This window comes from Accipiter gentilis, chromosome 23 (assembly GCF_929443795.1).
Source record: "Accipiter gentilis chromosome 23, bAccGen1.1, whole genome shotgun sequence".
Lineage (NCBI taxonomy): Eukaryota > Metazoa > Chordata > Aves > Accipitriformes > Accipitridae > Astur > Astur gentilis.
The window spans coordinates 10,345,900-10,373,784 of NC_064902.1; the positions used below are offsets into that span (position 1 = coordinate 10,345,900).

At 36.2% G+C, this 27,885-nt stretch overlaps 2 protein-coding genes across 9 annotated transcripts in view; one reads left to right on the forward strand and one right to left on the reverse strand.

The window, feature by feature from the left end:
- Positions 1 to 45: 45 nt before the first annotated feature.
- CCDC66 (coiled-coil domain containing 66) lies at positions 46 to 27,286 on the forward strand. 3 transcript variants are annotated; one of them, XM_049826184.1, is made up of 20 exons: positions 46 to 199; positions 1,444 to 1,508; positions 3,815 to 3,837; positions 4,702 to 5,119; positions 5,926 to 6,061; positions 6,237 to 6,340; positions 7,315 to 7,439; positions 8,245 to 8,409; positions 9,824 to 9,955; positions 12,590 to 12,843; positions 13,219 to 13,303; positions 14,139 to 14,300; positions 15,802 to 15,949; positions 16,412 to 16,534; positions 17,816 to 18,294; positions 19,666 to 19,703; positions 19,984 to 20,267; positions 20,738 to 20,865; positions 24,834 to 24,918; positions 27,154 to 27,286. In XM_049826184.1, the coding sequence occupies exons 1-19, from the start codon at positions 189 to 191 to the stop codon at positions 24,915 to 24,917; spliced, it is 2,964 nt and encodes a 987-aa protein (XP_049682141.1). In that variant the 5' UTR covers positions 46 to 188; the 3' UTR covers position 24,918; positions 27,154 to 27,286. The 3 variants fall into 3 exon arrangements, with proteins under 3 accessions (XP_049682141.1, XP_049682140.1, XP_049682142.1); XM_049826183.1 differs by lacking the exon at positions 27,154 to 27,286 and having other exon boundaries at positions 24,834 to 25,234; XM_049826185.1 differs by lacking the exons at positions 8,245 to 8,409; positions 27,154 to 27,286 and having other exon boundaries at positions 24,834 to 25,234.
- TASOR (transcription activation suppressor) overlaps positions 26,752 to 27,885 on the reverse strand; it is a 34,610-nt gene continuing 33,476 nt past the window's right edge. For 5 of the 6 annotated variants that reach the window (XM_049826180.1, XM_049826179.1, XM_049826177.1 and 2 more), the window contains one exon: positions 26,752 to 27,877. In XM_049826180.1, coding sequence (XP_049682137.1) covers positions 27,315 to 27,877 — 563 coding nt within the window. In that variant the 3' untranslated portion in view covers positions 26,752 to 27,314. The remainder of the gene's footprint in view (positions 27,878 to 27,885) is intronic. The other variant, XM_049826178.1, reaches the window with a different exon arrangement.

The window sequence follows — 27,885 nt, forward strand, 5'->3', positions numbered from 1 at the left end:
TGCGGCAGACCCCGCAGTGTGCGAAGAGTCCATTGGCAAAGCCGCCGCTCCGCGGGAAGCCTATCGCCTCCCGGCTCCTTGTACGGGGCCGGCGACCGCTGTACACAGCGGGAGAGGCGGGGGATGCGTGCTGCCGCCGCCGCGCGTCTCCTCAGCCTCCGCCGCCCCGCTCGCAGCCGGGCAGAGCCATGAATCTGGGGTAAGGAGGGAGGGGAGGACGGGGACTCGCTGGGCTGGCGGCGAGAGCCACTGCCGCCGGCTGAGACGCGGCCCTGACCGGGGAGGGACGGCCCCGGCCCCTCACGGCCCGGGAACCTGCCCGGCCTTTCCCTGCGCAGCGGGCCGATGCTGCCGCTCTGAGGGCAATCCGTGGCCCGCCACCGTTAAGGCGCGGCAATGGCAACGGGAGCGATCTGCGTGACAAAGCCGAGGGCCTAGGAGACCCTTCTCTTGGGAGGGGGTCTGGAAATGGGTCTAGGCGGAGATTCTGGGAACACCGCGTTTCGGCGGTGCGAGAGGACCGCTTTCGGACCCGGCCGGTCGCGTCCCCTCAGGCCAGGGCAGCCCCCCCAGCGCCCCAGGAGGAGGAGCGGTCGTCGCGTCCGGCCCCGCCGCCTCCTGCTGACACAAAGCCTCTGCGGAGAAGAATGGGTGCTGGGCTCGGGTTTGCTGCCGTTTGCTATTCGAACGTCTAGAGTTACAGCTTCAGGCACTTCTCTGCTGCCGCGTTAATTAGAAAGTTGCATGCGAGCTTTAGATGTGTTAGATTTTTTTAAAAAATATTTGTTTTTAATGAAAGACAGCTTGAAGATAAGCGTTATTTTGAACATTAATCTTCATATTACATTTTCTTAAACTAACGCATGGAAGAAGGAAAAGCGTCTGGGTACTTTACACCCGTATACCTAAACACTACCAACTTTTTTTTTTTTAAAAAAACTTGTAACAACGTTTGTTCTGTTTTAAAATGTGGACTGTTTTGCGTGGAAGCACAATTAAAAGACTGCTTTCAGAATACAGCCCCTCTTTGTCATCAGCTCTGGCATTCAGGGAGACTTGTTTAGCATTTTTTTGTAGCGCACAGTTTATATTGTTAGATTATTAAATTCTTGAGGCAAGCACATATATATGTTTTTTATATATATATATAACAATACATAGCGGCACCTTCAGGGTGAAGATTTACTTTGTAACATGCAAATCCAGATTTTCCAGTATCAATAATAAAAGTACACCCTCTTCAAGACCTGGTCATTTCTTCGTATTAAGTAACTTCTCACAAATGTAGAAAGCTTGGGCTATGAAAGACCGTCTGGACCAACAGTAAATACAGTGTTGTAATTAAGTACAATTGTCCTATTATTAATGTAAAAGTCTTACCATCATCAGATTACTTTATATTTCAGATTTCACTCCCCTCCCTCTCTCTCTCTTATTTTGCAGAGATGGACTGAAGCTTGAAACTGAAGTGCTGGGTGGAAAGCCTAGGCTAATTTTGGCTGCTTCTGGTATTTTTTTTTTAATAATTTATCTCAAGTAATCTTTAAAGCTTCTTGAAGTTACACCTAAGATCCAAGCAACGTGAAACACAGCTTTATTGAAATATTCTTCAGATTAGGAAGAATAGTTATGCATTGTTATTTAGAACTCCTCTTAGTTACAAGCTTGATACTGAACAGTAGGTTGATAATGAACTTCTGAATAGTCTGTCCACTGATAGTCTGCCCACTGGTGAACAGCTGGCAAATAGTTTTGACTCTTTACAGCTTGTTTCTCCATTCATAACAAAAACTACTATTATATATTGACTGGCATGACTTGATAATTTCTGTAAATTTATAGCACCTTACCAAGGAAAAAGAGGCCTGCTTAATTTACACAGAATTACATCATTACAGTCACACGTCTGACTTTAAAGCAGCTTTAGTATTTGGCAGTTGATGTTTATAGTTTTCAATGAGCAGTTTATTTAGGCCAGATCTCATTACTACCATCTGAAATAGACTTTTTTAGTATATGTTCATAATTAAGCATTAATAAATTCTATTTTTGTGATTTGTCAGACATAATGTTTCTATACAAGCACAAGTCCACTTTTCCTAACTTCCACATAGCAGTCAGGATACAGAAATTCTCTGTTTAATGCCCTCTAAATTATATTTCATTTTCTGCATTTACTAGATAACTGTGTGATGAGGCATTACGGGATATATTGAGTCAGTAAGGAATACCTTGCAACACCTCTGAAATAGCAATGGTACAGCTTTAACTTTTTACAACCATAGTAAGCATCATTGCCTGGATAGGGCCAGTGTACATTCCAGAGTGCTCCAAGATAAAGCACTACCTTTGACTTTGAACTAGCCTTGAACAAGCAGTCTTCTCCAAGAATTAACATGTTTATACAACTGATGGAAACAGCACTTCCTTGAATTGAATTGTGTCAAAAAATGCATCAAATTGTATTACTTCTGAATTTCAGTTTTCTGCACTGTCAAATACTGCTCACAGGGGCTAAAGTAGGATTGTGTAGTAGCTTAAGCTGCTACTCGAGATAGTTGTTTCTCTCTTACACAGAAAAAGCCCAAAGTAACCCATAAGCAGCACTTTGGCATGCCACATTATGTCTCCCCACTGTGATGGCAAAGACCCTATTTATGTTTCTTTATCCTCTGCACAGAGAGATGGTGTTTGCATAGCATGTAGAATCCCACTTTATTTAGTTTCTGAATTGCCAGAAGTGAAAAAGTGACTTTTACCTACTGAGGTGAGGGTGGAATGCTTGAGAACCCAGTGATAAACATGGCTGCAGGACACCTTTAGTACTGAACCGTTATCAAGATGTTTCCAGATGTAAGGCCTGTCTCTGCAGGACAACAATTCAGCATGCTCCTAAATTTTAAAATGTTCATCTAGGTTGAAAACTATTAATAGTGTGGTTTTGCAGGCTTTAAGAACAGTCAGTGTTCTCCAATATCTTTAATTGGTAACGCAAAAAAAAGTATAGTTGGTACTAGTGCAAAATGTGCAACAACCACTGCCAGAGCAATAATTGCGTAGTGCAGCTGAAGAAGCCTTGTTTCCAACAGATGTGTTCCACTAAAATATCATCCTACTGTTTTCTCTCCCTTTTCCATTAGCCATATGTGCTATTTTCCATTGGCCATCTTGTGTTGAGTACCACATTCCCTCTGTTAATCTCTATTATAATATTCTTTATTAATAAAGTATTATATTAAACATAGTACTTAATATTATTTTTGAGACCACTACACCTCTTTGCATCCTGTAGGATTTGGGTTAAAACACTGAAGAGTATGTCAGGGCATAGGTAAGGGGAACAATAATGGATGGTGTGATTATGCAAGTATTGTTTCTTTAGGCTATCTGCGATGGAGACAGATAACATAGGGTTGGATGCAGGGACTGTCCTGGAAGGATGTGACACAGAAAGCAAACTGAAAAATCACAGTAAACAAACAATTGAAAATAAGCCATTACCACAGGGCGCTCTGAGAAACAGAATGAATAGCAGGGGAGGATCAGACTGGCACAATAATTTTAATAGATCTATTTAAAACTGGAAGTAGTTACTGAATATATCTGATCTTTTTTCCAATATACTCTTGAAGTGTGTACTGAAATTAAAAATAAATATGTATATAATTGGGGCATATGTTGTAGGGAATGTACTTTCCCCCTGCCTTACAAAAATCAGATGAATATAACAGTTTACTAATTTCTTAAGATTGTTTTTCAGGAGGAAGTTGTTATTAAATACTTCTTTCATATGTTTGTGTTTGTTTCCCAAAAGATAAATCAAAGCCTGCAATGAAGGTAAGTGCAAAAATGACTTTTTTTTGTTAGACCAGACCACACAAATTAACTGGTCAGTTTGTTAACACAGAAATTTGAGAACACATTTGAACTGTCTAAATACTTGTAATCAATTATATTTGTGAAAAAATAAATATTTACTTATGGGTCCCTTCCAACTTGAGATATTCTGTGATTTCTCAGGTTCATAATAGCTGTTAAAAAGGATGAATTAAAAGTTCTATGACTACTTCTACCTTTGCAAAACGCTTTAGTTTACTTTGCCAAGAAGTTAAAGCAGCACAGGGAATCATCTAAATCAGAACTTTCAGAGACCTTAAAGCGATTCTGGTAAAATAGGATTGTGAAGTGTGTTTTACGTTCCAGTTCACTCATATAGGTTGTGTCTGTCTAAGTAAACTGGAATGCAGTGGGTTGAGGAAGGAAAGAAGGCAGAGAAAGATCTCAATATGTAGGAGATAATCAAGGACATTGAAAAGGATAAAACCAGTACAGAATGGAAAAATCAAGACTGAAATAATACTAGCTGTATGGTGAAAACATACCTGTTTGAAGCTGGACTTCAGAAACACCAAAGAAAAGCAGAATTAATGTTTATTAATTCTTCTAAATGTTATGCTACATAAAGTTATTTTTCATACTGTCATTTTCAAATACTCAAATTTAGGTGCTCTATTCTCTTCCAGGGTATTCCAGGTACTCATGAAGATACTTCATGAGTTTATACTGAGTTAGTTTCTATTAATGTAACAGAGAAGAAAAATGATGCTTAGTTTGCTTGCTGCTTCACTCTTGTTTTCATTTGTTTCGCATGCAATTTTATTCCCTTATTTAATACATGCTGAAATCTTATTGCTTTAACAGATGGGTAATAAAGCCAGAGCACCTAAACAGGCATTGAGAATAAAGCATACTGGGCATGTTCCGAGGTCAACACAAAATGCTTGTATCAAGCAGGAAAACTTAACAAAACCAAGGAGTGAATCAAGCTTATCAGTGACGAAAGGTGAAAAACTGCAAGTTACTAAACACTCCTCACATGAAGCCACAACTAAAGATCACTCTTTGATTTTCCAAAGAGATAGCACAGACAGATACCCTGATTCAGAGAATCCTAATGTTGTTAAAAAAAGTAAACAGAAACCTCAAAACCCATCTGTATCAGCTGAAGACTTAAGTTTGGTGTGTTTAACACAAGAACAGCTTCAGAAGATTTTGACGGCTGTAAAAGAAGGAAATAGAAGCATCTCTGAGACTCATAAAGAAAAGCAAGAGGAAACGGGTAAGATGCCGACAGTTGAATGAGTGAGTTTCATGGAAATGTGAAAATGTGAAAACTTAACTTTGAGTTCATAATTTAAGTTTATTTGCAGGCTGCAGAGATGTTTCTCTTATGTTTAATGGTCTCAGATGAAATACTGTTTGCTATTGTGTATGTAAAATTGCCTGTTGCTGTTAGGAACCAAGCATTTGATAATTTTAACAGTAAAAACTAAGGATTGCTTGATAGTCTTCCAGTACTTTGAAGAGCAAAACAGCAAGCAGTTCTGTCAATATTTCATGCAAAAAATTTTACACGGGGGGGAATTGAACTGCACTGTACCATTACTATTAGGATTTGGAAAAAAAAACCAAACAACCCAAACCTCAGCTAGGCCCTACTGGTTTTGTGAAGAGATGAGGTCTTTCTATGTGTCTCAAGCACTTTTTGCTTAACTGTAATATTACTGTTGAATAGTTTCTTGGTTGTTTTTTTTTTTCCTCCAATTATTCTAATGAGAAGCGTAAGAACTATTGTGTATCTTCCTGCATTACATCCTTATTCCTGTTTGTGGACCTGTGGAGATGGTCAGCTCTGCCACCAAGAATAAGACACACTGCAATTAAGTAGAGTCCCAAAGTCTGAGCTCTTAGCCCTGTGAAGTTGTAACTTACGTGTCTTAACTATACAAGCAGGGCTGAAAACAGTTTTGTTAAATAGTGGGGAAATTGCAAGTTTCTGCTTTTCTCAATTTACTCTGAATAAAGTTTAGTGATCGTATGTATATTTATTTTTTTTTATATATATATATTTATGCTTTACCACAGCTACTAATGAGGTGTCAGAGGAAAACATTGTAGCATTGCTCCAAAAAGCTTGTGAAGTTTCATCCATTCCAGATGAAGCTAACTCTGATTCAAGCCAGAAACAAGAAGCATATCCGCAGCCAGGACAGAAAGTTATGTGCGTAGATCTGTGTTGCTGTCTACAAAAATTGTATTTCCAGTAAGATTTGTACTGTAGTTCTTAATCACAGTAAGAGTATTTATAAATACTAATTAAAAAGTTACCTTCAAAATTTAACAGATTAGCTTTTTAGGTAAAACTTTTTTTTTTTCCCCCCCCTCCTTTTCTCTAGAAAGGATTCATGGAAACCTGCTGACATGTTTAGTACCTTGGGTGAAAGAGAAGGGGAGAAAGCCTTATTAGAATTTAGAAAGACCCAATGGAAGAAGGAATTAGGTACTTATCATATACAGAATATATTTTTGATCAATTTATTACACTCAGAATGCAAAGAAACTTTGTGTTCCTTATGCTTTTTTAAATTTACTTAGTGCAGTTGCTACAAATTGGAAAGTACAGTTTTATTAGTCTCCAAGACAGATTAAGATTCTTAAATTTCAAAATTTTACACAAAGATGATCTATAAATTCTTGCAAAAATGCTTCTTAACCAAATAAATATTATCACAAATATATTCAGTTATGTTTCATATTTTAGGAGGTACTTGCCACCAGTTTTGTCACATTTTGCCAGTAGTTAATAGCCATTATCATTAACAAATTCATTTGTTTTTTAATGGGAAAAGTGTCACCCTGATCTACAAGCATGACTGAATGTATCCAGTTGCAATTTGAACTTGAGAAACGGTTTGCAGTCCTGCCACATCACCTATCAAGGGGAATCTTTGTCGAAAAATAAAAATGTTTAACACAGTAGTAAAATCTCTCGTGACAGATGCTTTTTATGATTCACATGCAGGAGTGTTGTGTTTTGTTTTCAACTTTGGTGTAGACCATCTGGTTCAGGGTTTGATTCTGCATTGTCAGTAGCTTCCATGTATAGCTCCCTTGGTTTTAATAATATCACAGTAGTCCGAGACTGGTATAACAAAATGGAGAGAATTTATATACTTAGTTATTTGTTAGTTTTCCCTCTTTCCCTGGGACATTGTTAAGTTTTCAGTGTTTTGTAGACTTCTCGGAAAGATTCCCCAATTACCTGTACATCTCTAGGCAGAGACTCAGCCACTGTCCTCTTAAGAGCAAAGTCACATTTAGACGGATTGGTCAGACAATGGTGACTTACTCTTGTAATCCATTTTACAATCAAAATTACAGGGTAGACATACATTGCTGCCTTTTTTTGTTGTTGTTGTTAAATTGCTACATGTCTGTATTAGGAACTCTTACTAGAGTTTGTTTTTTTTGAAGATGAACAGATAGCACTGAAGAAGAAACTGAAAGAAACTTTGGAGGGAGAGGTGGGTTATTTCTGGGAAAAACCTGGAAATAATAAAACCCATAAAGAGAAAGTGGAAACAGCTGACCCAGATAAGGTAAGGCTATCAATAAACACAGAAGAGCACACAGTTTCCACAGCACAGTTCCAGAACAGTTCCAACTTTTAATTCATACAAGATGTTCTTTTCTGTACAAATCGAAGAGAATCCAATCTCAGTGGTCACTTTAAGCTCTTTCATGGCATGAATTGCTGCAACTCCCTGTTTCACACTTACCTATTGTTCCAATTTGTAGCTTCACAAATTAAGATCTTTGTAGCATGAACAACCCATTCTTGTCCTTCCATGTTGATTCCTACCTAAAAGGTATAAATTTTTTCTAGCTGTTTTGAGAAATAGTCTCAAATGTAATTCCTGGTTATATAATTATTTACATTGTTCTTGAACTCTGACATATATTTGATTGCTTACATAAAAATGAGCATAGCAAGTTGACTTTAACCTGCCTTTTAAAAAGTCAGGTGTCACTCTGAAAATGCTGTGTCAGAAATATATATTATACTCAGATGAGACTTCTCCAGGGAAATTGATTGCTGTTAAACAGAAGGTAGGGTTGTACCTGCTATCAGTTATTACAGCAAAAGCAAATTGCCTTTTTTTGGTGGCTTATTCAGCATTCCTAGAAAAGTTACTACTCTGCCCTGTAAGAATTTATTTCAGTCTACATAATTAAGAAATACTGGGTATGAGATGCTTAGTTACAAGTTTTGGCTGAAGTTTTAATGTATAGGAGCTTCTAGAAGTATAATTTACTTGTTTATTATATGTTAAAGGCTATTTAATACAAACAAAACAGGTGAGCTAAATAAATCAAGTCTTAAAGTGGTCACTTTATTTGCAGCCATTGTTTCCAACTGACTCAATTATTACCACTGAGGAAAACTCTGTCTGTACAACTGCTTTAACCACAGAGGCTAATAAAGTTCCACTGAATGTTTCAAGTGCTCCAGCTGGGCAGTCTTCTGATTTTGGTTCAGCTGTTAGTTGCTCAGCAATTGTTTTTGGGGTAAGATTTTGAAATGCATGCAGATTTTTTTACTTATTTATTGACAACAGATGTATATCTTCAGTAGTTCTTTTAAACCAGAAGAATTGAGTAGACCTTTTTGCTCTATCTAAAGAATTGTGTCTGAATGAATGTTTATCAGAATATTGATGCTTTGAAGACTGAGCATTTTCAAGGCTGATGTGAAGAACAGCACTAGAAGTGTGAGATGAAGTGTTAATTAGCTTTTAAGTATGCATTTGTCATGGTTTAACCCCAGCCAGCAACTAAGCACCACACAGCTGCTCACTCACTTCCCCTCCCCTCAGTGGGGAATCAGGGAAAAAAAGTAAAACTCATAGATTGAGATAAGAACAGTTTAGTAGACAGAAAGGAAGAAATTAATAATTATAATAACAATAATAAAAGAAATGGAATATACAAAACAAGTGATGCGCAATGCAATTGCTCACCAACTGATGACCAGTTAGTTCCTGAGCAATTACCCACTCCCCAGGCCAGCTGCCCCCAGTTTATATACTGGGCATGACATCACATGGTATGGAATACCCCTCTGGCCACTTTGGGTCAGCTGTCCTGGCTGTGTCCCCTCCCAATTTCTTGTGCCCCTCCAGCCTTCTTGCTGACTGGGCATGAGAAGCTGAAAAATCTTTGACATAGTATATACACTACTTAGGAACAACTCAAAACATCAGCGTGTATCAACATTATTCTCATCCTAAATCCAAAACATAACACTATACCAGCTACTAGAAAAAAAATAAATTCACTATCCCAGATGAAACCAGGACAGTATTAAAGAAATAGAGAAGTGGGAACCTATCAGAAGTATAAGACTTAAAAAAAAAAACCAAAAACCATCAGCAGTAAAAGATTGAAGGAGTAGTTTTTGAGTTATTGCTAGTAGGCACTGATTGAAGTGTGGCACTTGTCAGATAGCATTGAAAGTTCCCAGTGCCACTGGAGTTCTTTAAATAATACAGATACCCATTAAGAAGCAGAAACAGAAGAATGAAGATGGTATCTAGAATTTACTTGAGATAGATCACTACTAATTAGATCATGGTGCTGAATCTACCTGGAACACAGACTGAGCAGTGAACCATAGGAAGAAGGAAGGGATTTTTATTCATGATACATATAAGTAAGGTTCTTCGGAGTGAGAGGCTGATAGTTCCAGTTAGAAAAATATTCAAAGACTGGCTTATTTAGCATCTTTCCAACTGAAGCACTTTTATGGAGTAGTCAGACACTTGCTGCAGTTACAAACTTACATTCCTTTTTTTGTGCAAGAGAACAGCCGAGTTATGTCTAGCAACTGAAGATAAAGTTTTCTGCCAAGTCTGTATTATGTGGCTAGACAAGGTACTGAATTTTTTGTACAAGGAAGAGACTAGCACTTATCTTATTTCAGGAAGCTGTGCCACAGGAACGACCTTTTAGTGCTTTGAAGCATGAGCAACAGAAGAAGTGGCTTGAAGAGTTGGACAAACAGAAGGAAGAAGCTAAGCTACGAAAAACAGAAGAAAAACTTAATTTATCAAAGGTACCTGTGGTTTAGAGGGACTTTTTGGAATGAGAGAAGTTTTCCTCTATGTTTTTGTTCTAAGAAATAAAAGATGAAATCGTTGACTTAATGAAGTAGTGACAAGGATGTAATTGCCTGCAGCATGTCCAGGTTTTCACCATATGTCCACAGGACAGTCTAATTGAACATTCAGCCAGTAGCTGTTCCAGTATTGTGGTGGCAGAGAACAACTACTGTGTGTCTAGTGTGATTTGTTAGAGTGCTTGCTGCAGAGATGAAGACAGTGATATTACTTTTTTTTTTCTTTCCCACCATTGTGCAAAAGCACTAGGGTTTGGAAGGCGGTATAGAGACACTGGCTAGACACTTTGTAAAAAGAAATTTTCTGTAGACTACAGAAGGAGTGAGAACAGCCACGGAAAGTTACGGACAACTACAGTGTGTCACAGTGGCGTTCAAATCCTGCTTCCAGAAATACTATTTTAATATATGTACACACATATGAAACTTCTTTAAACATTTACCCAATAAGTATTGAAGAAAATAGCCTTACCTTTTTTACCCTTTGGTTTTTCTAGGCTGTTGAATGTAGGTCTCTTACGCTGGATCTAGAAGGAAACTGTGGCCAGTATAGTTGCTTTGCAGGTGGAATACCTGAAGAGGCTTTCAATACTGTCACTGTTGGCCAATGTGGTCAATATATCTTCTTCATACAGAAGCTGACTTCTTTCCTTTACATCTTACTATTTCTACTAGTAGTAGTTTTAAGGTCAGTGGAATACTCTGCATTCTCATACAGCCCAATACTGATACGCTCTTCCAAAGACTCTGTCTTTTGAAGTGAGATTGTACTATTGCTAGGATCGTGATTTCCAAATTACTGTACGCAGCTTTAACCTTGGGATTATATCTTTTACCATGGTTGAGATGTATTCACATCATGAGATGTTCTGTATTACTAGTGAACATGAATCTCGGTTACCAAAACTTGATTAATATGAGTATTCATAGCCTGTGGCCTTCTGGATTAAAAGGCTACAGTTTTTACTCTCAGCTGAAGCATTTACAGCAATTACACAATTCCTAGACACAAATTCTTCATTTTAATTCCACAGATCGTAATACTAGAAGAGAGCTTTCCTACCCACCCTCCAAAAAAACCCCCTTGTTACCAAGGTTAGTTACATACCTACGCACAACACAAGCCTTCATTTCCTGAGTTGTTGAAGTGATCAAATTTCCTTTGTAAATTGACCTTTGTAACTGTGAAGGGAACACAGCTGTGAAAGGTTTCTTCATTAGCTGCCTTGTTTTTTAATTTGATAGGTGTGCTGTGGGAAGATAGTTGCAGTCACCAGTGAGTAACCTAACAATAATCTCACTTCCAGCCTCTTTTTGAAAGGAAATTAACGTGCACTTAATCTCATTTTCTTCAACATGTTTTTTTTCAGGTCTTGTGTTATACTCTCAACCCTTCTGCATATTGCACCACAGACTTGCATAAGAATAAAGTAGATTTTCCAACTACTCTGATCTGCCTCTACATCACAGTGTTCAAAGGGAACAAAACTCAGGGAACAGGAGGAAGAATAATTTGGATTCTTATTATTTGGACTATGATTTTCTTGCTTCTTTTAAAATAGGTGTGAAACTTTTCTGACACAAGGGAATTGTTGTTTAAGGAAAGTACTCCTGGGAAGTTTATTAGATCAGATTATGTTCATTTTTTTCCTGCATAATGCAAGTTTTGAGGCAGCCATTCTTCAGTCCCTCCAGGGAAACAGTTCTTTTAGTCAGAAGAGAAAACCTTCTCAGTACCTATAGCAAAAACAAAGGGCCCTTAGGTGAAAATCTTTTATTAGTGATATATTGGAATGTCCCAGTTGCCAACACTGAGCCAAAAAGATAGGCCCGGGTGGTACAGAAGACAGACTTAAACCCAGTATGTCACCTCAACAAAAGTGCTAGATACTTTGCTAGGATAGCAGTGGTGGCTGCTGTGGGTGAAAGAGGTTTTGAAAGAAGGCTTATAATAGGCCTGTCTAGCTGAAAATAGAAAGTTAGAGTTTAATATATCTGCCCAAAGCACATTAATTCTGCTACTGTCCAGACTTAAAATGGAGGGGGTAAATGTAGGACACTGTAGAAGGTACCACTTGTTAATGTTACTAGAGGGAATACGTACATGATGGGAGGAGAGCATGGCAGAGTCGACATTGTATTGACCTCTCCATCAAGCAGTTCCCAGTACTACTAGAAAAAATATGGAATGGAATAATAATTTAAGTAGATAAAACAGTACCAAAAAGCCTGATTCCATGTTAACTTAGTCTTTTATTATTCAAGGGTTCTTTTCACTTTCTATTTTTGGGTTTTTTTTCTGAAAACATAGTAGCAATATGTTTTTGCTGACCAAGTATATGGATCAGCAGGATAATTTCTGATCTGACTTGCTTTTTAAGCAAAAGAAACAATTCTGTTTTCCTATTTAGGGAATTAACTACTGTCTGTATTTTGTGTAGCTCCATAACAGAGCTTTTCAGATGTTACTGTTGTACAAAATGTGTATTGTCTGTTCTGTTAACTGTACTTTATAGAACAGTGTAATTAAGCATGTTTCCGGTTTTTTTTTGTTGCTTCATATTTATTTAGGCTGAAGAGCATGACAGATGGGCAATGCATTTTGATTCTTTAAAGAACCACCTTAACGCTAATGCACAACACCCCTTAAATGGAATGTACAAAAAGCAGCCTGAAAGTCTTTGCCTGTCACCTGACCCTAAGGAGCTGACTGCTTTTATTCACCCTTTTTCACCTGCAGCTTTAGGCAACCTCATGCCCTTAAAGGTGGGAAATGCAGAAAAAGCTGCTAAAAACAGTGCTTCAGAACACAGTCAGAAAGTCAGGTGAGTGGACTTCGTAAGTGTAATCATCTTCCCAGCCAGTATATTTCTGATACCACCTCAGAAATTAAAAAAATAAATTTGAATAAGATTCTTTAAATCTGATCTTTGGATCTTATTTATTTGGCTTTTACTTTTTTCAGAAATACCTGTTGTTTCACTTTGAAAGACACAAGTGCTTCCATTGTTCATTAATAAAATTTACTGCAAATAACCTTACTTTGTTCATTAATAAAATGAATTTCATAATTGTAAATTAATTCAATGGGATAACCTCAATATGAAAATATTACTTGAAATCTAACTGATCCTAATTAAGAAGGGATTTAAGATTATTTTTTAATGATTAAAAACATTTACATGTTTCTTTGTTCATAGTTTCCTCCGTTCAATGACGGCTCTCCTGGACCCTGCACAGATTGAAGAGAGAGACAGGCGGCGGCAGAAACAGTTAGAACATCAGGTAGACTTTTGTTTTAAAACCTTAATGCTATTTTAATGAGAAGAAAGGATGAAAGGTAGTGTTCTCTCATGAATAAAGCATGAGATTTAATACCAGAATCTATTGAGGCACTTGACTCCTATGCTTCAGATTAGATGTTTACAGTTGTTTAACAGTATTTCATTCAGCTAGACTCTACAGTTTTCTTTTAATATTTGTACAGAGATGAATTTCTATAACTGAATTCTTGCCTCAAAAAACATACAGTACAGTCTTTAGAGCTCTTGTAGGTTTGTGTGCGTTTTTCTTCAGTCTCCCCTGTCATCAGGAGGACTGATATTTACAGATAACCTGCCATGAATCTTTAAATTTTTATCCACTTTATTGTCATTTGCATAACTTCCGTGGCACTCTTAACTGAATACGTATCTGCATGATGATGTCTCTAGCACATTGTAAAGAAGTCTTAGTATAAATGTAATGAGCCTGTTCTGGTCAAACTGCTAGATCAAAATACTAGCTTAGAATACATAAGGTAAAAATCAGACCACCATTTCTTTACAAGAAAAATAGAAGCATTTCTGAAAACAGAAAAAGCTACTTCTGTTTGTCTCTAAGTATTTCAGACAGCTTTATTGGGCTGGTGGTTCTGCCTACCCCCCCAAAAAAAGGAAGGCAGCTACCTTTCTTGTGAGAAATTAAAAGAAACAGAAGTGTTTGAAATAAATTGTCTTGATTTTTTTTTTTATTCATCCAAATGTTATTATTCTACACTTATACGGAAATAAATGCATAAATAGCTTACAGTACCTTAATGTTTTATCTTTCAATTTTCCTTTTATTCTGATATTACTAGAAAGCAATAATGGCTCAGGTAGAAGAAAAACGGAAGAAGAAACAACTGGAGCAAGAGCAGAGAAAATGGGAAGAACAAGAGGAAGAACAGCGTCTAGCACGAGAAAAAGAACAAATGCAGAAACAGTTTGAAGAAGACATGCTGAAACAAAAACAAAAGGAGGTGGCATTTTGCATTTTCTTTAGTGCAGATAGTTGTAATAATAGTGGGTTTTGAGAAAGATGGTTCTTCTTCACTTTCAAAATTGTGTCACCTTGTCATTTTGAAAATGAACACTATCTGAAATTTAGACATTTGAAACCAAAATCTGTTTCCTCAATTAATAAACTTACAACACCATACAAGTTTAAGGCAGGTTTTGGTTTTTTTTTGGACAAAGGCCTTTTCAGGAAGAGAAATGATAAGAACTGGGAAAAACTGAATTGTAGTTATAAGTAATGCAGAAACATGCATTTTTAGATGCAAATTTTGAATAAAAAAACCACCTCAAAGTCTGTGATCCAATTATTGTTGTAACTTTATGCTCTTAAGGTGCTTCAGTACCATGAAGTTTATCTGACTGGATGTGCTTTCACTGTGGATTAAAGACTTTTCAGAATATAGTCTAGAAAAAGCATTTTAAATGTCATTCATGTTCTAGAGCTTTTCCTCTGTAACTATTGCTGAGCTTTACATGCTCCTTTCTTATAAAAGTTAAACCAAAAGTACATTTTGACCTTTGGTAGGACAAATTTTGCATTTGTATACATTCTTACCTCTGTAGAAGGTTAAAATGTCTGATGTTTTATTCTTCCTTTTGGCACAGTAGCAGCTATTACTGTTTGCTTCATATTTGGAACAGTAGCAGAATTTCATGATGTCATAAGATAGAGTGATTCCAAAAACACACCCTTCTCTAAAACCTGCAGAAATATGGATCCCTGATTCCTCTGCATTTTCTGGATGGAAATGTATAGCATCTGCCTGTAAATGCTAGTACAAACTGGTAAAAAATTGGGCAAGTCATCTTTGTGATTGCTCAGTTCTTTCAAAACATGTTACGCTATCAGTTGTTCTTTCCACCTGCAAATGCTGTAGGAAGTGGGGATGAGATGGTAATAGCAGTTTGGGAAGGAGGTTTTCCTTGGTCCAGTCTCTTCCTGTGCGTTGAACCTGCTGAATCTGGAAACTGTAACCCTCATTTTTAGGGATGCTCTGCCTTTGTTAGGGAGGCTTCTACTGTCTCCTTTCTGTAGATGTAGGAGGAAGGTGAGGTTTTTTTAATTACTTTTATTTAGGCTTCTTTTATTTCATTAAACCACATGATATAGGAATTCATAGATGGCTGAAATCAGATGGCATTTAGCAAAATATGTATTTATTAGAAAGGAGATAAATATCCAAATAACTTTGAGGATCTAGATGCTTGCTTTTTAATGCTAGGGTTGAACATCTTTCATTAGAACAGCAGAGGTTCTGAATTTATCTTTATAATCATGATCCCATATGTAACATACAATTTTTTACTCAACTAGTTTTGGTTTTGTTTTTTTTTAAAAAAAAAAAAGCTTTACCCAAAATAAGAATATATGTAAACCCTGAGAATTAGATGGGGATAAAATAATCCTATTAATTTTATTCTCAAAATAAATCATCATGTATATTTACTTTTTTTTTTTTAAAGGAACTTGTGACTCTTAAAACTAATGAGCTCTATCAGACAATGCAGAAGGCTCAAGAATTAGCACAGAGATTAAAACAAGAACAGCGCATTCGAGACTTGGCTCAGAAGGGGCATGACATTTCAAAACTTCAGAAGAATCTTGGTGGTGGCAAGTACAAGTCTTTTCATACTCAGTTTGCCTATTACTTTGGTGTTTGCATGCAAACTGTTCATGGGTTTTGTTTTGGGTTTTATTCCCGTCTGCTTTTGGGTCAGAAATTGTTCCTTTGCTCCACAAACCAAATTTCATTTTGGCTTATTTACCTGTCAAACAAATAGCGGTATTAACTAATATGGAGAATATTGTATTTTAGTAAGCTTCAAATACTATATTACATAAAGGAAGAAATATAAATATATTATCAGGATGCATAGGGAATATTCAGACCTATGTCCTGTCGATTAGCTTTCCAGTGAAAAAGGGAGAGTATAAGGATCTGAACAATAGTTCTTAGTATTGTTTTAAGTTCTAAACCACCATAGTCTGATAGCTTGGTAGCATGGTTTAAATGGAACATTTAAATAAATGGAACATTTACTAAGTTGAACAATTTATCTTACTTTTTTTTAGGTGATACAGAATTTGAAAATTGTAATACTGGCATTTCATATCAAAGTCATAGTTTTTCTGATGACATGAAGAGTCAAATTAACGAGCAGACTTCTCCTCGGAAAGACACTGCTGTACAGACAGGTATGCAGCCCTTTAAATTTAATTACTGTGATGTACCTCAAGAACAACAGTAGAACAGTGTATTTGTGAAACTGAGCCAAATCACTGTCATTCACAGTGGAATAAAACTAGAAAAACACTTGGACAGATACAGGCAGGTTAGTATATTGCAATACATTACTATATTATTCTAAATAAATGGTATGTCTATATAGTTCTTACTTACCAGTTAGAGATTCAAATCACGCAGTCTGAAATATAGTGTTGACTTAGAGTCATGGTCACAAGCTGTGTAGGACTCCATTTATTAAGGCATTTAAATATATTTGTAGTAGTCTTCAGTGTGAATGTTCACAGGTTTACATAACGTGGTTTGGTATTGAGCAGGGCTGGGTTCCAAATGAATCCTTGAAAATATTGGCAGAAACATTGTCTATAATCACAGAATTAGAAAACTAGACTTAGTAGAAAATGAGAGCTTACATTCAAATGTTTAGAAAAGCTTTCTACAATTCTTGCTAAATAGCCAGACAGAATTGCAGGCCCATCTAGACAGAATACTTTCCAGTCTTTATCTTGACTTTTGCATCACACCATTAAAAAAACCCAGCTCAAGCTTAGTCTGCATTTATTAAAGTTGTAGATGAGGTGTGAATGAGCAGATTCAGTGGAAACTTACCGTCACTTTATGCCTTGTATTTAGAAATTTATTAGCTTTTCACTTGTCAAGTGGAAGCTTTATTGGACTTCTATTTGCTTAAGCAACAATTAATATTTTTTTGGTTTTGACAGTGCTGGTAGAAATTTTACTGTGAGTTTGGAGAGTTTACAAATTTGTAACAAATAATGTTTTTGTGTATGACCCTTAGTAAAGAAAGAAGCTGAATTGTTAGTAATTTAAAAATTGAACAAAGTATTTCCATTGGAAGACAAGGATTAGGAAAGTAAGTTATTCCCAGTAGCACTGTGAGTATGACCAAACTATCATGGCATGCTGAAAAACTAAACAGAAGCTGTGTTTTGCTCTTTAGCTTTGGGTACTATGACAGAATTACACATTTTAAAATAATGTTCCATTTTACATAAATTTTGCTTTTCATTGACTTGATTTCATTCTCCAGTCTTTTTTTTTTGCTTCTACTGGTCTATCTTCTACATCAAAAAGAAGAAAAAATATAAAACTGTAACGAACAATTTTTGAATAAAATCAGTAATGGTAGATTGAACACATAGAAAAATCAAACAATTAATTTGAATAGCTTAGACTTGGAGTTAAAATATAATTTTTAAATTTTTTTTTAGATTACTTTAATACTTCAGAATACACTGAGTCAGCTGAGGAAAGAACTGTGTGTTGCGGATCGCCTGATATTTCCATAGAATATAGAGAAACCTCTAACAGCAAAAAGTACCAGAAGGAAATGCAGTATATAGATAAAAATAAAATTTCAGGAAGAGAGACTGGTGGCATTTACAGTGATCTGTATGAACAATATGCAAGAAAAGAAAGACGAATTAAACTTTCAGAAAAATACAGCAAAAGACCTAATTGGAACATAAACAAGCCTGGGAAAAGATACATTCCAGCATCAGAAAGATACCCGAAACAGCTACAAAAACAAAGGGAAGAAAACAAAGTAAGACGACAAATGGAGCTGCTTCAGCTGGTAGAAAGAAATACACCTGGGAATCTCTGCCCAAAAAAGGGTGGTTATTCAGACAAGTCTCCTTCACCTCAGGAAGAAATAAACATGAAGAATAAGGGACATAGAGTCAGAAAGGTAACTATTTGGTCTTTAACAACAGTGATGTGTATTTTTAAGACTCTTGTTCCACACTGTTTTGCCTGGATGGGAATTCAGTTATGTAACTCAAGCACTGAGAATTTTCCTATTACTATTCTTTGTGTAAGGAATGGTATTACAACGTTGTTTTGTTTATCACGATCAGAAGAATATAGTCAGATTTTGTGACTTAGCTTTTACTGTTATTTCAGTCTTCCAAAGTGTTGATTCTCTTTAATTTATTCATTATCATTGATTCATTATGTAAACAGGGAGCTTGATTGAAAGCATTGTGCAGGATATAAGGACATCATTGACTTGCCTTTTTTTGTCCATTCATTATGTTTTGGTGATGGTTGAGGTATAGGAGTACCTGTTCAAGAAAACAATTTTTATTTCTGCAAAGAATATGGGTAACTGAGGATGTACTCAGTTGTCATAGAAATGCATCCTCCTCAGTGGAGTAATTTCTTCTCCATTTGCAGTAAGCATGTATCAGTATAGCTTGTGGCTGGGAAATAAAAGAATTTTCATTTAAAGAAAATATTATAAAATATATTCATGCCTTCTCTCTCTCTCTTGCTTGCTTGTTCTCTGCATGTATGTATGTGCATATGTACACATAAACACCTCACTTTCTCACACCTTCTGATAGAAAAAATCTGACGTAGAAAAGGTGGCCACTTCGATTCTGTTTAGCCATTTGTTTACTGTGGCTACATACACATATTTTAGAAGCTATGGGTATTAAAAAAAAGTATGTGAAAATACAAAACTCTTCACATAGGTATCTTTAAAGATTTATTAATTTGTTAAAGTGCGGTTGGTTTATTTGAGGTTAATGGTAAATCATAAGTTTTGTGCTCACATCACTGAAAGGTAAATGTTCAAGAATTTTGTACCTGAGAAATGGGGCAATGAATTTTAAGCAGATTTTTAAGATAAGCATTGTTTGATACCATAAGAAGTATGGGATACATTAATATTTTTCATTTAAATAGAAAACTTCTTCTGACTGTATCTAGAAACATGACCTTTCCTTTAATAATCATTATCTTGGGCTGAACTTTTCAGGTTTGTAAATGCAGTTTTCCAAGGTCATTGGAAAATATATAAAGTATTTTGATAGTGGTTATAGCTGCCAAAGACATGGAAAATTGGAGTAAATCCTCTGGTAATTTGTTTAATTTAGTTCATAGACACTACAAGTCTCTTTATTGCAAGTCTTTGATAAATACCTTTCTCCTGAACCCAGGTCAATCAGTCCTTTTGGAATTTCAGAACAAACTTTTCTTGAAAAATGAAAGTTTTTTACTAAAAAACATGGAGCTTTTTATTTTACTTTTGACTTTCTTGGTTTTCTCCTAGGAAGAACAATTACATAAGAATCATATGAATGAAGAAAGGTACGTCAATATTCTGCATTAATGAAATGTATAAATACATTTATGGTGAAATACACATGCTTTTCTTTCCTGATTTTTAATTTTTTTTTCCAAAAATAATTTCGATGCATCTAATTGTCTACTATTAAAAATACACAAGACCAGACAAACTGCAGGTATAAAAGCAGAGTAAATGAGCAAAAGTCTAGTCCTGTGAGGATTCTTTGTCTCTACTATTTGAGAAAATCACATTATTTAAGTATTGTTTGGAGGTTTTTTTAACTGAAATTGTTTCATACAGATCTGAATCACCACCCATTCCAGCAGTTAAGAACAGATTACACCAAGTACAACAAAATCAGATACATGCTTCTAATCTTCTGGTGCATAACAACAATAGAAGAGAGAAAAATACCAAGACAGGTACACAGCAGAGGAGCTCACCTCCTCCTGTTACAGAAGCTGGAAGACCTCCCTCTTCACAATTTATTCCGTATGTTCGAACAAATGAAGTATATTATCTTGATCCAGATGCACCAGTGACTAGACCTTCAACACATGACCCACAGTATCGACAGTTTAATGGTACTGAAATGTATTGTGAACTTATTCATGTAGGAGAGATGTTACAGTTATTTAGTTGAAAGTGCTACAATTTATACAATTTGGCATTTGTTTTTACTGAATTTTGCAGCAACCCATGTGTGTCACAGCACTGTACAGAAAGCCTGTGCAACCAAATGATACTCTGCATAAAAAAACCAAAACAACAACAAAAAACAGAAAAAAAAAAAAAGAAGCAACTACATTTCTTATTCTTTTATCTGCCTTTTTTTCTCTGTTTACCTTTAATGAAGTATGATTGCACTTCTCTGGCATTTTGTATATAGATTTGGGTTTAGGAATCTTAAGTGTTGTTTGACTTAAAAATAGTGAACATAATCTGATAGCAACCAAAATCTGATTTTCACAAGCTGTGAAAATCTACTGCTTCAAAATTAAAGCAAAATTTATAAAGAGTATTGTTAACTGATTTGATATACATTTACTTTTAGATTCTTACCAAACACCACGACAGATTTGTAGCTCTGATCATGTTAGAGATCCTCTTCTAAATCCTGATGTAGTTAAAATCAGAGAGAGACAACAAGCAATTCTCAAAGGATTGTCAGAATTACGCCAGGTAAGCCAAAAGTTACTGGCTAAACATGTATGTGTGTATATATACACTGAAGTCAAAATGAACATGGTGAACTATTATTACATAGTTATAAGCGTTAGTCTCTAAATCATTTTTCCATCATATATGATTAAGTTTTGGGCCCTGTCCTCTACTTTTGTTCCCTCTTACTAATTTTGTTTTTCATGCATTACTTCCACCTTTGGACTGTCCTTGGAGTGAGACTATAGACTCCTTAGTCCTTAGATTAGCTATGAAACAGCAGAGTACCTGAGAAAACTTGAAACCAAGAGGAGTGGCTTGATTTAGTCTCCAGGTTTTGTTAGTTAGGGTTGCCTATAGTAAGACTGTTCCAATTTCAAGGAGGAAAAGAATAGTATTTTAACAAAACACTAGAACCCTTGTTAATGAAACTTCACTTCTGCATTTTATGGGTAAACCAGTTGTGCATGACAGAGCAGTGTGGTTAGTGCAGAAGAGTTACTGGGGTGGTACTCATGTGTCAGTCCTGAAAAAATACTGTAATTTGCAAATTTGAAGAGCGAACATTTACAAAATCCTTCCAAGATAGCTGTTCGCTAACATATAAAAATCAGGATTTATCAGTCAGCCAGATTTAGTGAGTGAATGTAAAATGAAATTTAGTTTAATACTACACACACATGAGCTCCTGAGACAAAAGTCTGTGTATGTTTGTATACATTGTTCTATTCACAGTAAGTTACTGGTAATGATTACATGTACAGGATTGCCAGAAGGATTTTGAATATGGTGAGACTGTCTTTAAGGATCCATGTTGCAGTAAATTAATGAAGCACAAAAGATTATAGCTGGTAACTGAAGTTACATATTTTCCTGATTGGAGTCAGAATACCAAGAAAAATAGTCAGGCATCTAGTAATTATTAAAACATGAGTGAACTGGATACTCCACCTGTTGGCAACAAGGTGTGGCCCATAGCAGATTCAAACCGCAGGTCTGGACAATCACATGAACAGTTTCCTTTTATGCTTCTAAATGGCCTGACAGGGGACTGCAAGACAAAAAAACCCCACATTTACTTTTAGGTTTGCATTTTGTTCTTGAAGAACACTAAAGATAAATATGTATTAGTATCTTCCCTTGTTTTTTGAATGGCTCCATACTAGAAGTACTTTTTTGCTAGCAGCACTATTTATTTTACTTTGCCTTAAGGGAGAAAAATTTCATAAATTATGAAAATAAAGGCAAGAAAATCTGACAGACTTAAGTACAACAAAACTACCAATAGTTAATGCTATTAATTACTGCTGGGCTTTAGAAAGACAGAAGTTCTGCCATGCATACCTCATGCTTCAGTAGTAGGTAAATTCCTTGTGCAAACGAAGGGTCATGGCTCTCCCCAAGTTACTAAGAAAAGCTGTGACCCAAGACCACCAAAAGGTTGCCAGTTTCTAATGGCTTCTAGATAGGTTTTACTGGATCTGGTCTTCCCCAATGCTCATTCATTGACATTTTTGTTAAATATCTACAGCTGTTAAGTATCTTGTATTTAGGCTTCATTTGTCAGTGGTATTTTGGTTAAGAGTGAAGCCAGCCTCAAAGCATAATTTGATCCTTGTGCTTGCTGAGGTAAACAAAAGCCATGGGCATTTAAAGAGGTTTAAGGTGAAAATACCCCTATTGGCAAACTTAAGAGACCCGAGCTTAGGGACATTTTTGATGCATAGTATATATTTTGGTTAAAAGCTATTGCTAAGGTTAGTCTTTCTGTGAACCTTGGTTCTGGAAGAGAGTTAACTTAAAACATGTAGACTTCTTTTTTAAATATCCTACTAGCTGCAGAATGCATTTAGGGCATTAAGCGTTGAACTTGGGTATATCTTGCATACCTAAGTATGCTATACTCCTACAGATGACACCTGTTTTGCATCAGTTATTTCACTGAGAGAGAAAGAGTAATGGAAGTATTTTGTATGAAATATAATTTAGACAAAGAGCAGAGTTTACTTTTCTATTTCAGAAGATAATCTAGTCTTGTTTTTAAAATTTATATATACATGTATATATATATATATTGGATTGACAGTTTTAGAATATATATATATTCACAACATATTTGGCCATTCTTTAGCCGCCTTTTGTCTGAGGTAATTCACGCCATTTTTGACCAGTCTTTAGCCTTTGAAATACACACTCAGCTAGAGTGATAGATACACAATTGGGCTGTTTCAGTTAACAGTCTGGCTGAACTGGCCGACCCACGGAAGGCACCAGTGAAAACAGAGGGCAGATGAGGGCCTTCTGCTGCCAAAGGGAGGGTGATTCTGTCATTGCATTTGTTATAAGCCAGGAAGTCTCTTCCTGTATTTCAGGTGACAGCAGCAATAGGAACTATCAACAGACATCTGTTTTCCTCACTGAAATCAAGAGTCAGTGGAATAAGCCCAAGTTAATTCATCCGGAAAAGTGAATTAAGCATTTGTGAAAAAGGGCCAAAGTTTAAGAAAAAGGATAAAAAACTCCAGCTATAGTCAGTACATACCAGAGCATCTTACTTTCACTAAGGCAATAAAACCACGCGCCAACATGCTGTAGCCTATAATGGCTAAGTGATCTTGCCAGCCACCAGCAGGCTGTCCAAGGACAGGCAAAGAAAAAAAAAACCAAACCAAACCTCACTACTTGTCCCTGTGTAGATATTTCACATTACTTTTCTCCAGGCCCTTTTTATTACCTTTGCAAACTATGTGATAGACTTTGTTCAGTTTTCAGTGTTACTTACTTGTTTCTCACCTTGGCTCTGGGTTGGCTTAGGGCAATTTATTGCATTAGCATGTTTTGTAACACAGTGAGATGCAAAAAACACTTAATAAAAGTAATTACTGACAAAGGGACTGAACAAGTCCAATGACCCATTAATAAAAATAGCAGATACTGTTGATCAGTGAGAAAGCAATTCATCAAGTGATTGAAAATAGGCAGCTGCTGCTTTTGGAAGGATGCAAAGTGAAGTCTTAAACAGGCTTCTCTTCTTTGCTGACTAACCAAAGCCAGTTCTGCAGGACTTCTCTCCCCTTCCATGCCACCAGGAATGCCTTGTCTAAATTGTTATAGTACCTGCTGGCTTGCATTAGGTCTATACTGAGCTGTGCCAGCAGCCTATAACCCTTATCTTTGAGACAGGTCTTGTAACTGAGGAAAAATACCATTGTAGCAGTTCCTTTTTTTTTTTTTTTTTTCTTTTTTTTCTTTTCTTAAGCATACTTCCTTAGTACTAAATTACTTCTGACAGGTCTAAAATGGATGGAGACAAAGGGGCCAAATGTATTGATATATACAAGCCTATTAATTACAGTAAAAAAGACTTATTTTAAATTTATGGATGTACCTGACATAGCTATATGATGTATTACTTATCACATGGACAAAAATACACTTCCAGGAGTTTTTTTTATCACAGGCTTTCTCCATTATCTAGTATACAGGAGACATTAACAAAGCAGGAGCCTTTTACCTTATGAGAGTAAATATGCCTATCCTAAAAGGACTGACACTGTTCTAGTTCAAATGATAATGCTGTCCTTTTATCATAAGAGTATAATTTAACCCATCAAGGTTTTGGGTTCAGCTTCATACAAGAATACGCTACAATACTACAAATGTAGTGACAATGTACAGAGGGGTGAACAAGTTAAATTTAATACAATGAAAAGTCCTTTTTCCTCTGCGTAGTCATCCTTGGAAAGCGGACTGGCTTCACCTTCAGTCACACTGCAAGTCTTTTACAGACAACAGGAAATCTTGAGTTCCCTCTCTACTGAATGTATTACATTGTACTGCCTTTTTTTTTTTTAAGAAGTCAGTCATGTATTTAAAAACCATTGAGCCTTAACAAGTGAATTGTTTTAAAATATGAAACAGTGACACTTTATTAGTTCAGGCTGCACGAGGAAGACAGAACATTGACATTTATATTCCACTTATTTCAGGGCCTCCTGCAGAAGCAGAAGGAGTTGGAGACTGCTCTGATTCCCACTATAGCACAAGAAGAGAACTTTATTTTGCCATTTTGAGGTACACATGAACATTCTGAATTCTTAAAATGTAAATGCACAGCACTTTGCTACTGTAATTAATTATGAACCATCTCTATCTTTTTAATGGAAGACTTAAATTATGTGAACTTTTGACAGATTACAGGGTCATGTTGCTTTTTATATTGAAGACACATTAAACTAATGATGGTGTGTCTGTTTAGAATGGTCTTCGTGCTACCTGAAGACGTAGGTCCATTTAATATAAACCACCAAAACACAGTATAAAAATGTTACATGGGTTTTTTTGTAGTACTCAGTGTATGTATTTTGATAAATAAAAAGATGAAGATGTATTCCAAGTGGCTTGGGTAGACTTTGTTGGTATTTTTAACTATATGAAACTGCTTGTACTTTATTCAGATAGCTTTTAGGCTTAGACACTGCGTATTAACTCAAGTAATCCCAGGTTCTAATACCACAGAAGTGCTGACTATAAACTTTCCCCCCCTCTCAATTAAACCAGGACAGCACCACTTAATAGTACAGTGTGCTTGGCCCAAGGCAGTAGAACTCAGTTTAAGGAAATCGTCTTATAAACAAGGTCCTGAACAGATCAGTATTAAATGTTTGCTTCAGATTCATTTGCTTTTAGTCTTCAAAAGATAGGATAATCTGGAGTAAAACTTTCTCTCTAGACCTTTGCAGAAGATGCATACCTGAATTGATGTTAGTTGTGCTGTAATACGATGTGATAAATGGCAACAGAACATCCAAACTGAGACTCCTCCCAGCAGGGACTGTTCTTAGACATAACCTGGAGGTATCCTACAGCAGTAGCAAACAGTCCTCTCCTGTGTCTGCCAAGTCAGGCACCAGGTGAGAATCTGCACTTGATGTCAGAGGTGGCAGAACAGTTCTTCACAAAATCCATTAAGGTTTATTGATACAAGGGAGTTGGGGGTTTTTGAGGAGAGAAAAAAAAAAAATTATTTATTTGCCATGTTTGGGGGAGAGAGGGTAACAACTGCTACATCAGTCCAGTACTGGTTTTTCTTAATTTAAACAAATAAATGAAAGAACTGTTAATAGAAAGAAAGGCATTCAGCGTTAGGGAAAAGACTATGGGGGTGGTTGGTTTGCTTTTTAAAAGCTGTCCTTTTTTAACCAATGATACTTGTCCTAACTACTTTTGTGAGTTCAGGGTGATATAGTTTCAAACTCTGTCAGCTGGTACTAAACCGCACATCCTACATAAAAGCACTAAAATCAAATTACAAACAGGAAAAAATACCCCAAACGGATGACTTTGCACAACTTGAAGACAAGAGCAGTAAATGGGTGAGTCAGGAGTATTAGTATATGCAAAATCAGCAATGTCATAACAAGGGTAGTTTTGAGACTCCATAGCTATTTAATATCAGCTGCTGTTTTCCAGAATCCTGAGTCAGAAGATGTACAAAATGAGCCAATTAAGAGAGAATCACTGGGGAAAAGGAAGTTTATGACTCAGCATATGTGAAATTAAAAAGGACAAGATTGAGAAACAGACAAAACTCTATACTAGTGACAATGCTAGTTTAAAAAAAAAAAAAAGCAAGGATCAATAATCATTATACTGAAGTAGAAGAGGACTGAGGTTTTTCTAATGCAAATTGAACTACCACAGTCATTAAAACTAGGTTTGTGCTCTCATTACGGTAATTACAACGGCAAGATAAGAGTTAAGATCACTCCCCTGGTAGTGCAATAAGCACGGAGTATCAAAATTAGACGCAACGATAATTGCTATCCATGAAAGAAAGTTTGGGTATGTTTCTCATGTACTTTGAAAACAATATAAAAACCACAGACAATGCAATGTGTTAGCAAGTCCCTTGTGCATTAAGAGTTTATTTTATTTTTGTAATGGAACTGCACCATTGGTTACTCTAATTGAGGTATTTAGCCAAAATCCAGTATATAGTCATTAAAATAACTACGCTGCCTTATAGCTATGTAAAAACATTTGTACAAAATTTGTGTCAAATGTCAAATAAATACATAAATTTTGATATTTATGTAAAGAAAAGCGATTTGGATACTCTTACAGTTAAAAACAAACCTCGCTGTTTCACATATTTTAGGCAAACATTCAGCTTTACATTAAAACAGACCTCAAACTGAAGCCCAGGTACAGATCAAATACAAATGTAGAAACTTAAAAGTGCCAACAAACAAGATAATTCAAGTACAGTAGATGTTAAAAAATATATATATTTATTTCAATTTTCAGATGGTTCCAACAGGTACAGGCCATCAGGATTTAAATAAGACAAGAAAACATTCGAGATAAAGGACAAGAAACATTTTGTTCCAGAATAAAATAGAAATTGTTAATCCACCATTTTAGAAACAGAAAAGTCCACAGCAACTTACAAAAAGAGACTTATGAGTTTATTTCTGTTTGGAATATGGCCTGGAAGAATCACAATTTATATCCCAACCACCAGGCGATGATGACTTTTCTGTATCCATGCTCTGACTGTAAGCAGATAGAAAATAATTGCCCCCTTCTTGGTTTTGACTTGCAGAAGAAATTGGGTATGCTGTTCGCAGAAAAGTCTGATGAGTGAGTACATTAAAGTGACTGAACTGATGGGACATGTTTAGTTGTCTGCTATAAACTGGGAAGTTATTGAAAGGAGCTTGTTCAACTGAATTGTGTTTTTCTCCTTCAGCAGTGCACACTGTAGAAACTGGAGTAATTGGTTGTATCTCCTCCAAGTCAATTTTAGAAGTCTTTTCCATCAAGCCAATTTGTGCTTCTGGAGATAACTCGGTAATTGATACGCCGCTCTCTTTTGCATCTACTCCATGTGAGCCCTTGGCCTCTGCCTGCAAATCTTCCAAATGAGTATCATAGTTAGAAGCATCATTGCAGATTTCTATTTGTGATGTTTCATCCCCTGAATCCAGAGACATGTCCTCCTCATCCTTTTCATCGTTTTCTACAAGAACTACATTA